The sequence below is a fragment of the Sarcophilus harrisii genome, chromosome 4 (genome assembly GCF_902635505.1).
Source record: "Sarcophilus harrisii chromosome 4, mSarHar1.11, whole genome shotgun sequence".
NCBI lineage: Eukaryota > Metazoa > Chordata > Mammalia > Dasyuromorphia > Dasyuridae > Sarcophilus > Sarcophilus harrisii.
The window spans coordinates 347,881,847-347,894,739 of NC_045429.1; the positions used below are offsets into that span (position 1 = coordinate 347,881,847).

A 12,893-nucleotide genomic window follows, 5' to 3' on the forward strand; every position below is an offset into this window, starting at 1 on the left:
TAAAAGATGATGAGGGAATAGATAAGACACCCTGAAAATATCAAAGGTGTTAAAAATGGAGGATGTTACTCAAAATTAAATGTAATGCTGATTTTCAGCTGCTGAAGCTGTTTTAATCAAAGTTAATCAAAGAAGCTCTGGAGATCTGGATTCTAGTTCAGCTGCTAATAACTCAGACAAGATTCAGTTCCATTCATCACATACCATTTTTAAAAAATCTGAAATGGGGAAAAGAATACCCTTTCTTCATAACTATTTTTTTAAAGCAACAAGTTTTAATAATGCCATGTAAATTGTCTTTTCTTTCTTTCTTTCTTTCTTTCTTTCTTTCTTTCTTTCTTTCTTTCTTTCTTTCTTGGCAATTGGGATTAAGTGACTTGCCCAGGGTCACACAGCCAGGAAGTGTGAAGTGTTAAGTGTCTGAGGCCAAATTTGAACTCAGGTCTTCCTGACTTCAGAGCTGTTGTTTTATCTACTACACCACTTCGCTGCCCCCATATAAATAGTCTTATTGATGCTATTTTTTTTTCATTTTTATTCCAGATACAAGTCCTTTCATTGTCCACAATTCCCCCCCCCCAATCTTTTGTAACATGGAAACAAACAAAATAAAATTAGATCGGAAGTATCATTAATATGAATGTGACATTTTGCATCTTAGTGCCCCCACAACTTCTTCTTGTAGAGGAGAGAGTTTCCATGTAAATCCCTCAGAGAAGCAATGATAAATGAAAGAAAAGATGCAAAGGAACATTGTTATAAGAAGGAATGAATATGTAAACACATTGAAATACTACATAAATCTAAAATGCAGTGCAATAGACTCATCTGTCATCCTATAAATTGGCACATCATGAATCTATGGTGAAATAATGACTTATTTTTATAATGATCACTTTGAGATCCAGAAATTCTTAGTCAGGTTAAACTAATAGTATAACTTTTAGTTATAGGGCAGTTAGGGGGTACAGTGGATATAACACTGGGCCTGGAGTCAGGAAGAAGTTATTTTGAATCCAACCTGACACTTGTTAGCTTCATGGACCCTGGGCAAGTTAATTAATTCTCTTGGCCTCAGTTTCCTTATATGTCAAATGAGCTGGAGAAGGAAATGGCAAACCACTCCAGTATCTTTACCAAGAAAACCTTAAAGAGAGTCATGAAAAGCCAGAAAGAACATAAAAAGATAACCTTAGTGCTAAGTGGGCTACATATTTTATTCTTTTTCCCTGCTATTACCTGAGTAGAAATGGAAGCACGTTGAGGGCAGGGACTATTTTTGATTTGCCTGGCACATAGCAGATAATTGATGGTACTGGATTAATTTCAATTGCACAGGATTTACAGGATGGAACAGAATTGGATAAGGTTTATATAAGAACTATTATTTAGTTAACCAGAACAATGAATACTAAATCATTGAGAATTTACCATAATAATGACTAAAGTTAGTCTTACTACTACTACTACTACTACTACTACTACTACTACTACTACTACTACTACTACTACCACCACCACTACTACTATTACTACCACTACTACTACTGCTACTGCTGCTGCTATTACTATTGCTGCTGCTGCTGCTTCTGCCTTTGCAAGAAGCAATAATAAATACAATTTGTACAAAGGTCTATCATCTCCTTGGATAGTAGGTAAACTGAAGCTTTTGTTGTTGTGGGCAGCATAGTAAGCAGAGAATCCTGTGGCACGCGTGGAACTACACTTTTTCCCCCTATGGTCTATTTTTTTTTTTTTTTTTGGGAGTGCCTAATCTTCAAAATCTTTGAAGTCTTATGATATTTTAATACCTAATAGATTTTAGTGCCTTGGCTGGAGGGTCATTAGCATGTGCAACTTGGGAAATAATAAAATATTTGATGTATCAGTTAAATGAGCTCAGGAGAGTCCTTTGGAATGACCCCTCCCCCATTTGTTCCAATTTACACGAATGATTTCTCCTGTTGTACGTTTACTTTGAACCAACTTCACTTGGCCTTGACCTCCATAAAGAGATGTGTGTACAAATATGCATGAACATATTTATACACACGCATACATATATGTATATATATTAAATATATGTGTGTATATTAAAAGCTGCATTACTAACTTAAAAGCCTCCTTCCCCCACGCACTTAGTTCCGGATACAGAACCCGCCTATCTTTCTCAAAGTTCCAAGAAGACCTTTCCCGGGGCAGTGTTTTTCAGGAAAAGCCGGGGAACAGCGTGGCACGTCCCAGAGTGTGGGGGCCAGAGACGACTTCCAAGTGGAAAGAGATAATAAAAGTTTAGAATGTGGTGGTTTCTTTTCTTTTCTTTTCTTTCAGGGAGATGGGGGAGGGCAGGATATCGAAGGGACCCCAGAAAAATAAAACCCCACCCTGTCTGTACTTCGCGGCCAGCCCAAGTTCGCTCTCGATGTCCTTGACCCAAATTTTCTGCGATCGGACTGGAAAGAGAGAAGCCAGGAGGCGGGTGACAGCTCCAGGTTAGGGGCAGGCTGGCCCTAGGGATGAGCTAGCAAACTTGAATGGAGCGGACCGAAGTGAAGGAGGGATGGAGGGGCAGCGGTGCCCTGAAGACCTCCTCGGGAGGGAGGGACAAGTCAGCTAGCTCTCCCGGTCGGTCCTCGCCTCTTCGCTATTAAGGTTAGGCACGGCTCGTCTTTCTAATTCTCCCCGACCCTACGCACACCTTCGGGAGCCTCCCTCTCCCCCCCAGCCCAGCGATCCCTGCCCTTGAGATCCTGGGAACTCGGGGGGCTCTTCGGCCGCTTCACTCGCCTCGCGCTCCCGCCCGCAGGATCCAGGGCAGGATGGATCGTTAGGTGCGATCCGCGCGCGCGCGTGTGAGTGTGTATGGGTGTGTGTGTCTGTATTTGTGTGTGCGGGTGCGCATCTGTCCCGTCGGTTGGTGTGTGTGTGTGTGTGTGTGTGTGTGTGCGCGCGCGCGCGCGGGTGTGTGTGTGTGTGTATGTGTATATGTGTGTGTGTATGTGCGCGCGCGCTGGGATTGTTGGGGGTGGTGGGAGGAGGGCGGGAAGGGGGCCGCACCAGGCTGCGTGACGTCACCGGGATTGGTTACACGACGTTCTAGAACTCCGCCCCACGTGCGCCGGGGGAGGAGGAGGAGGAGGAGATGGGGGTGGGGAGAGGGAGGGGGTGAGGTGGGGATGGGGGGGGGAGGCAGGGGAGGAGTGGGGGGGTGAGAAGGAGCTGAGCTGAGCTAAGCTGATCCCACGTGTGACGGATCTCGCTGCTTCCCCGGCTCCGTCTCTCTGTGAGATTCGGTGTAGCTCGGGAGGGGGGGGAGGAGGAAAAGGAGGAGGAGGAGGAGGGAGATCTTTGGGCTTGTAGCTGGCCGCTGCTCTGCTCCGATCACTGTGGGGCTTAATTTTTTGGGGTGGGGGGGCGGGGGGGGCCTCAGATATGGAGGCAGATGGGAGCCAAGCCACCTCTGGAAGCCCTAACGACTCACAGCACGACCCTGGGTAAGTTTCCCACCCCCTTCCCACCACCACCTCTCGGATTGTTCCCCTTGCAACGGAGACGACCATGCATTTTGTAGGACGTCTTCTCCCCCCTCCCCTCCTCCACCTCCACCTCCACCCCCGTGGAAGTTCCACACCTTTGTTTGATTGCATTTCGCTGTAACCTTCCCCCCCACCCCACCTCCCAGTTCTCTCCTCCCCCCCTCTTCCTTTTAGCTTTTGTAAGTTACACGTCAAAATGGCCGATCTGACATCTGTGCTCACTTCTGTTATGTTTTCTTCCTCTAGTAAAATGTTTATCGGTGGCCTGAGCTGGCAAACCTCACCAGGTAAGGGAGGAGGGGAGGGGGGAGTCCAGGACCCCCCCTTCTTGGCTTCTTTATTGCTCTTTGTTATCCCAGTGCAGACCCCCCCCTACCCCCCGCCATTGGCTCCCCACTTCTCCTGTGCAAGGTTATTTTTTTAAATAGCAAATCCTTTCCGAGCCCTCTATTCGACCTCTATTGCTGTATTTTTCCTTGTGTGTGCAAGAAATGCAAAGAAAGAAAGAAAGAAAATACTACTTTTGCTTTTTGTCAGTGATCAAAATTTGCATTGCTTTTTCTTTCTTTTTCCACACCTTACCCCCACCCCCCCCATCCCGTCTCTCTCTCCACAGATAGCCTTAGAGACTATTTTAGCAAATTTGGAGAAATTAGAGAATGTATGGTCATGAGAGATCCCACCACCAAACGCTCCAGGTAAAATTCTCCCTTTTGAATTTGTTTTTATTTAGAACAAAGTTAAAGTTTTATTTTGGGGGTGGTTGTGGAAGTATCAATGGGATAGAATGGGTGGTGGTGTTTTGTTTTGTTTTGTTTTTCTCTGAATGCCCCTGCATTGCCTCTTTCCTGTCCGGCCTCGCTCCCCTCCTCTTAAATTATTGGTGGTCGATCATATGGAGTTAACTCCGGGAGAGATGTTGGCTTTATATTATATTTTCTTCACCCCCCTTTTCGCCTCTAGAATGACGTTTTGCAGCATCCACTTTGCAAATAGTTTAAACGTCTACAGACACAGACACATACAGAGGCACAGACACAGACAGACACACACATAAACACAGATTTCCACTTCGCCCATGTTCCCCGTTCCCTAAGTCTTGAACCTCTTCCGTGGAAGGTGAATCTCAATTGCCCTGCATGCTTTGGTATAAAACAAAGCATTAAGGGGAGGAGGAGGAGAGGAAACGGAGGTGGCAAATGATTGGAGAGGCAGAGCAATTTCTAAGTTACCTCTGCGCTCCCTCCCTTCTCCTCCTTTGACCCTTAATCCCCCTCCCTAACCCCCAATCTCGCGCCACCCCCCCATTTCTGGATGGCTGGGGAGAGTAAGTGGAATGGGCTGGGGGAGGGGAACCAGCGGGGCGGGGTAGGAAGGAGGGAGAATTTTGCGCCGATTTCCAGGCTGGGGTTCATTCATTCTTGCCTTTTTCTTTAAAATAGTCTTTTCTTTTTTTCTCCCCCCGCCCCCTCCTCTTTGTTTTATTGCAGAGGCTTCGGTTTCGTCACGTTTGCCGACCCAGCAAGTGTAGATAAAGTATTAGCTCAGCCCCATCATGAGTTAGATTCGAAGACGGTATGTTTTTGTTGCTGTTCGCTCTCTTTCTGCTACGTTTCCGACTATGACAGGCTCATTTAAAGAGACAGCGTCCTTTTTCAGGATGTGCTTGGAGTTCTGTGTAGGTTGCAGGGAGAGCTTGCAAACTGGGCATAGAAGTTCACTTTGGGGAGGGACTAGCTTTTAGTATGTGGTTTCTAAATTTCTCAGCTGCAGTCCTGGGGATTTGAGGGCAACATTGGAGATCTTTATGGGGGAGCTTTTATATACTGAAGAGTTGCTTTAAAAAAAAAAGACTTCATAACTTCAAGCTGGAGCAAGCAACTTTTCTTTGTCAACTAGCAAGGCACATGGTACTACTGGCTGAAGAGAGAGATTCCCTTTGGGGCGGGTTTTTGGAATGCAAAGCTTTATTCTTCATTCAGTGGTCACTTCATGGGGATGAGGGAAAATCCTATTTCCTAGGGATTCTTCTTTTCTTCCATGCTAGAATCTCCCTCTGAAGGGTTCAACCCCAAGAGTGATTTAGTTTTGGAAGGGATAGAATAGAGAAACTAGAATATCCCTTCTCCGGGATTGCTTTAAAGCTTCACCTCCAGATGGTGTGATAAAGCCTTAGATTTTGAATGGATTTTTTTTTCCTTGTCACATCAAACACTTTCAGTGTGGTTCTGGATACTTATGTATGAATTTGAAGCCTTCTAGACCAGAGTGAGTGAAATGATTCAAGTAGAGGTCAGGCATGAAATTGACCCATTGTCTGAATTGGGAGGGGAAAAGATGGTTAGATTATAATTCCTTGGTGGAAAATAAGTTAGTTTGGGTGATTTGTTCATTTGTTTTTAGTCGGAAGATAGGGGGAGGTGGGAAGGAAGGAGTAGTGTCTTTTAAACTGTTTTATGTATAATAAATGATGCTGGTTAGTCCATTGCCCACCCTCCAGGAAAGCTTCTGATAATTTTAATATTGCTGCATCAACCAGTAGCATGAAGGTGACATTGAGATTTGATATTGGGGCGTGGATGTGAGAGATTTTATTTCTATCACCTTATATTTAAGGTGATAGAAAGAACATTTGGTCAAGGGTTAGGGGGCCTGAGCATAGCCTTAACTGACCCTGTGACCTTGGGCAAGTCCCTTAATCTTATCTATAAAATAAGGAGTTGGGGTAAAAGAATTTCTCCTCAACATAAAATAGTCCTAAGGCAAAATCAACCAGGAGAAAGCTTTCTGGGATTGTCAAATTTACTCTCCAATTTTGACCCTAATTCAGATTAGAGAGAAATCACTTTAATGTATTTCTCATCTTTCTCCTTTTAATTTCTCTACTAATTTTGCTGAATATGTATCCATTCATCCTAGAAATAATCATTTGTGATATGATCATTGGATTGTGTGTCCAAAGAATATCATTCTCAGAAGCCCCCTCTCTCCTTTCACTTCTTTCACTCCCCTAATAATATTTGGACTAGATATTTTCAAGATAGTAAAAAAAAAAAAAAAAAAAAAAATGAAGAAGTATTTTGAAACAGATTCCAGGAATTGATTTTAGCCCTTTCCTCTTACTCTTTTCTCTCCAGTCTCCAACACACCCTTTACCCCTCACCCCAAGAAACAAAAATGTTATTTATGTGGGGAATATGATCCAGCATAGAGTAGGCTAGAGCTATGGTGGGTAAGTCAAACCCTATCTGGAATAAGATACAAATCAATTACTTTCTCACTCATTCAGTATTTGTAGCCATGTTTCAGTCACTGTTATTTAGTATAACATAGCATTTGACTTTGTTTCAACTCAGCGCAGGAGGCGGTTGGTTTATTGACATGGAAAAGAGGATCTTGTTTACAGTTACGTTTAAAGTTTTATTTAGGTAACGGCTATTCGTTTCAAAAATAGTATCCTAGTCATTTCCTAGAGGACTTGTAGATACAGTAAGTAGAACTGTACCTAACTAACTCACATTTTTAATTTTTTGGTAGTTTAAAAAAATAGTTGACGGGGATGTGCAAAAGGTACGGATTTGCCATGTTCACCTCAGATAGCCGTCAGAAATACCTGCGGCCTGTGTAAAGTTTTCCCAGTGAAGGGGGAAAATTGTGTTAAACCAAACTGATCTTATTTTGACCTACAGTCCTTTTGACTTGGGTTATGAGAATTGACTTTTGGAAATTAACATTGTCATATAGTTTTTTCTTTTTCTTTTTTCTTTTCTTTTCTTTTCTTTTCTTTTCTTTTCTTTTTTTTTTTTTTTTGATGGGAAGATGGTCTTGTCCCTTTCCTGCTCATGGAATCATCATCCCTTTCTCCCCCGAACCCCACCTCATGCTTTTTATTCTCTTCATTTTAGCGCTTTTTCTTTTTTTGAATATAACTTTAATTTTTGCATTTTGACATGACAGTCTGAAACCAGTTTTTTAAAATTGGTTATTTCTTTTGAATAAGTATGTACCTGTCTTACAATTTGTTTGGCAGAATGGAAAATCCACACCTGTTGTATTTCTCTTGTAGACAAATACCTAGTCATTGATGGATCTGTTGGTAGATACATTCGTCATGTTAATCTTTATGAAAGGATAGTTTTCTAGAAAAAAATTTTTTTTTGCTTAAAAAAAACATAGAATCTCTCATTTCTCAGGCATATGTTTTAAAATAGGGTAACATAAACTAGAGCCTGTCTTACTTTTAGTACAGTTTTAAAAGCATTTTAATAGCGTAGTTTAGGTAAGTAGGTTTTTGTGACATTTAAACTATTACTAGGAGAGCATCATGTTACATCACTACCAAGGTGAGGTGAGTCAGTGAAAAAAGAAACTGAATTGCTCTTTTTCTTGGTGGGGGGGAGGCAAACAAAATCCCTTGTTAAAATTTTGACTTTTTTTTTCTTTTTAGCAGAACTAAATTGGATTCAGACGTACATTTTTAAAAGGCAATATTTTTCATATAAAAGCCAAAACTTCAGAATAAGTAACTTGTAGCGATATTCATTTCACCCTCTTATGATAAATATACCCAGAGATTCATGATATTTAAAAGCAGAAGGAAAACTAACCATGGAAATACTTTCCCCCCTTTTCCTTCTTCCTTTATTCTCAGTCTATCAGTTTAAAATCCACTCTTTCTGCCCCATGACCTAAAAGGTTTTGTGGTAATTTTCTAACTTTTAAAAAAAAAAAATCCTTATTGTGTTAGATTCTCTAAGTACCTAATCTGTATCATTTAAGTAATTTTTTCTTAACTAAATAGAAAAAAGCTTTTGAATTTGATGCCCCCCGCCCCCCAAGTTCAGTTTCAGGTAACATAATGGGGCTTACTTTTTACTATTCCTGTAACTGGCTTTTATCCTGAATTTACCTTCCTGATTCATAGATAGGTAACTTCTTTCTACCCCACCCTCATGAAAGGATTTCTGGTTTTTAAATGCCAGGTGTATTTACCTGGTGTAGTGTTTTAGATGTTTGTTTTGTTTTCCCATGTCAGGCTTTGAAGTCATTTTTGGATAGCTTTATCAATAGAGAAGACTCATTTTTAAAAATGCAATTATAATTTAAAAAAATGAATAATTTCATTTACATTTTCTTTTGGATGTGTTCTTTCTTTTTGGAATCCCTCTCCCTTCCTTCCTGTTTTATTTATTTGGGTGGAAGAAGGGCAGGGTATGAAAAATCACCAATTACTTAAAGCTGGAAGAAGCTTTAAATTTAATTTGCAGATTATATTTTTTTAAACCCCAGATAACATTCCCATTTTTTCTTCCAGCTGTGTGCCACAGATGAGAAAGCAGGTAACATTTAATATTCAGTGTTGAATTGAGGAAAAAACCCTTGCCTAAATAATTAATAGCAAATAATATCTTGTTTTTAAAGAATTACAGTTTGAATACTCAGTTTATGGAAAAGATCAATGTATTTCTTAGTTTTTTCCACAGTTTAGCTGGGTCAAAGTTCAGGGTACTTGTGAGTTGCCTAGGAAGATTATAAAATGCTGATTTGCAAGCCTGAGAAATGAGTGATTTATAATTAGGTGCTTTTTTGGCATTTTTCTTTTCTTTTCTTTTCTTTTTAAAATGCAACATTAACTTCTTCCTCCCTTTTTTCCCCCTCAGATCGACCCCAAAGTTGCATTTCCTCGTCGAGCACAGCCCAAGGTAAGTCAGGAGGGGTCAGTAGGAGGATTTTTGGCACATAGAGAGTTGGTGCCAGGCAGTTCAGGTTTCAAATGAAGAATTTTTGGTAATGAAAGCTTTTGAAAGCTCAAGCCTATGGTGTCTTAAAGGGTATCAGCATATGTTCATGTAAGTACAGGAGAATGGCTTTGTGGGGCTGATTTAACTGACTTGAAGTAGTTTCCCTGGTGCTTGATTGGGGGTGAGAAGTGGGAGGTAGAAGAGAGTGAGTGTCTTGGTCAGGGGCCTTTCTATGGCTTCAGCCAGTATCCTGGGTGTATCAGCATCATGTTCAAGTGTAGCTCAGATGGCATTGGAAACTAATTGTGGTACCTTTTTAGATGGGAAATTTGTTTTTGTTTTTGTTTTTTTTGAGCACTGCTTGGAGAGTTCCTGGGCTATCCCTGCTTTATCCTGAAGAACTTTAGTTAGTCGCATGTCGCCTCTTCAGAAAATAAATGTTAAGAGCTGCACAGGCCTCTCTGGACCTTAGAAAGGTGATAATGAATGTATTGGTTTCAATCTGATTGGATAATGTTACACTCTGCTTATAGGCTATCCTTGGAAACTACTGTGTATGTGTGTGTGTGTGTGTGTGTGTGTGTGTGTGTGTGTGTTTGTGAGAGAGAGAGAGAGAGAGAGAGAGAGAGAATAGAGATTAGGTTTCTGTGTGTTCATGTGTGTATGTGTGCGTGTGTGTGAGTGAGTGAGTGAGAGTGTGTTCGTGCGAGTACAAGTGTGCTCGTACTCTTGAGTACATGCCAGTCCCTGGGCAGAAAAGTTTTGAAATGTAACCTTGTACAAGTAGTGCTAGAGTAGTTGTGAAGGACTGAGACAAGACTTGACTTTTCCATGAGTACATATGTAGGGCACTTTCCCCCTCATCCCCCCACCCCCTTCTATTTAAAAGTAGTTTTTAGATTGCCAAATTAGAAGGGGAAAACAGCTTCATTTCATGTGACGGCAAAAACAGGGATTTGATTTACATATTGAATGGAAAAATTTCCTGAAACTTTTCCTTCTCTATATGTAATTCAAAGGGGGTGTGTGTGTGTGTGTGTGTGTACATACACGTGCACTGTGTTTTTGGCACTCCATTGGTAGAAAGAGAAAAGTTGAGACTTCTGATTGTGAGCCAGAAGGGAAGGGACTAAGGAGCAGCAAGCAGACAAACTCAATTTGTTTCTTTAGGCAGACTCTCCCAGGAGCTGGGGAACATTTTATTAGTGTGTGGAGAGGCATGGTTTTGCACATTTAAAATCCACCCAGGAAAAATAGTTGGTTGGCATGTGGTATGATGGCTTAAGGACTGCATGTATGAAGTAAGATAGATGCTGATACTTTTTTTTTTTTTAATGTTATTTGTATTGTAAAGTAATTAAACCTAAGCAAAAGTAGCTAAATATTTTTCTCCTTGCCTCAAAACAGTCTTTTCAGTTTGAGTGAATACTAATTAGTGAAGAGCAAGGTTATTTCTGTCCTCATCAAAAGGTTTGTACTGTAAGGTTTTATGGTTTTGGGATTAAGCTGTTGGATTAGAGTTGCACTCCAGACTGTGTGGCCCAGAATTTCAGGAGTCCAAATAGAATTAGCAGTATTTCCTGCCTTTAGTTGAATTGCTTTTTCCCCATAAATGTGGATCTTCAAATTTCCAGGTTACTCATTTGATTGCTGAGAGCTAGGGTCAGATTACTCCAGAAGGAAACTGGAAAAAAAAATCTCTGACTCTAACCAAAATCTCTGACTCTAACCCTGGGTGGCCTCTGTTCTCCCCTCCCCCTGTACTCTCTGTTTTTCTTCTTTTGTATGTGTGAGAGAGGGAGATAGAGACATACAGAGAGATTGAGAGAGGGAGGGGGGGGGTAGGATAAGGTCATTTACTTTCATAAAAATACAATAGGTTGCTTGGTTTTTCAGTGACCCACTTCTGGACCTGGATGAGAGGTAGTGTTTTTTTCTGGCTCCTGAAATAGCTGTACAAATGTTCTCCACATATGTAGTATATTTATAATTGAATTGTTGGACCCTAAAAGTCTCTGTCTGAAATTGACAGTTCTTGGGATGCCATTCATCAGGGAAACTTCACAAATCCCTTTTTCATGTGATATCATCTCACTATACCTTACTTTGCCAGTTTCTTTCTACTAGACTCCTTAAGATACCTTTTTCAAATGTGTCCATTTTTACAAAACCCTAGTGAGGTAAGTGAACAAGTTACCCTAGAGTGAGAATGTAAAAGGTAGAGCAGAGAGATGTGACTTATACTATGGTTCACTCAATTCATACAATTCCCTTTATTTCCTCAGTTATTTCTTCTTTTACCTACTACAGCATTAAGGTCATTCATTCAATTCAAGAAATATTTATTAAACACATGTAGCATTTAAGGTTTTTTGCTGCTCTCTGTTCACACAAATATAACATGAAAAACATTTCTTGCCCATGCTTGCTTCCCATTGAAGGGTAGGACACAGCAATAGACAGCTAAGTAAATACAAAGCATATACCAGAGAATACAAAGTAATTTCAAGAAGGAGAGAGTTAAGGAGGAATGAGAAAGTTCTCACATGACTAGTAGTCTCTGATAGGTGCCTTGAAGGAAACTAGTCTTGCAAGAGGTGGAGAAAAGGAGGGGAGTATATTCCAGATGTATGGGGTGAGGGAGATGGACACGTGTACAAAGACACCAAAGTTAGAGATGGAATGTCATATAATGGACCAATTCATTAAAACAAAGTCCCCAATGGGGAGTACCATAAAGAAAGACAAGGAAAGTCATTAGCAGTCATATTATGAAGGGCTTTAAATACCAGACTGAAAATTTGGGGCCTTGGTCACTAAGATGTTGTGTCAGAATCCCAGCTGGAAGGAACTTCAGAGAATATCTAGGTCAATCCATACTTGATCAAGAATTCTTTTTCTGCAACTTAGGTTAATAATATTCTGTTGGCAAAGTGAGTTTGGAAGGAATATAGAATTTCGAGCATATACTTTTGTCTTCCTTAATATGGCTTTTGGTTATTTAAGAATTGTAAAGTTAGGGATAGGTGTTAACCACTGGTCTTCACTGGATGGAACGACTGCCAGTGATATGTCAGTGTATTTCAGTTCATTGTGACAGAGGGGCCTGGATTTAGAACTAATAGACTTGTGTTTCTGGCCCAGCTCTGGTACTTCCTTGGTCTGTACCTTTGGATGGATGATGCCACATTTCCATTTATTATACTTTCATGATCCCCTCCATGGTAGTTTTGAGAAAAATGCTGTTGAAACATGAGCCATCGATTCCAGAATCTCTCTGGGTGGTTTGTCCAACTAATGCTGAGCAGAGGACTTCTCTGTAAAGGGGTTCAGGCAAGATGGCTGGGAGAAAGTATAACTTAATGCTAAAAAGAATAGTGGCAGCCAAGAACAGATTTAATATTTGTCCTGTCATAATATTCTTTAATGCATTTTATAAATAAAAATCTGTTTTGATCTGCTTTTTAATGAGTTGCTGAATTAAGGATTTTGAATTCAGCTGTTCATTTATCCCCATAGTGTAGGAAATAATCAGCGTTTACAGCGGAAAAGTACAGTTGAATTTTATTAACTAATTATGAGGGTCAAGTCTTCAGAGGCTGCTGGACACTAATTA

General features: G+C 40.7%; 1 protein-coding gene across 10 annotated transcripts in view; it reads left to right on the plus strand.

Annotated features, from left to right (window-relative positions):
- The first annotated feature begins 2,457 nt into the window (after positions 1-2,457).
- The window catches only part of MSI2 (musashi RNA binding protein 2), a 521,162-nt gene continuing 510,726 nt past the window's right edge, over positions 2,458-12,893 (plus strand). For 4 of the 10 annotated variants that reach the window (XM_031966451.1, XM_031966454.1, XM_023502150.2 and 1 more), the window contains exons 1-5: positions 3,204-3,494; positions 3,783-3,823; positions 4,153-4,234; positions 5,027-5,111; positions 9,197-9,238. In XM_031966451.1, coding sequence (XP_031822311.1) covers positions 3,433-3,494; positions 3,783-3,823; positions 4,153-4,234; positions 5,027-5,111; positions 9,197-9,238 — 312 coding nt within the window. In that variant the 5' untranslated portion in view covers positions 3,204-3,432. Of the gene's footprint in view, positions 2,653-3,201; positions 3,495-3,782; positions 3,824-4,152; positions 4,235-5,026; positions 5,112-9,196; positions 9,239-12,893 lie in introns of those variants that run through there. The other 6 variants (XM_031966447.1, XM_031966450.1, XM_031966452.1 and 3 more) reach the window with 5 other exon arrangements.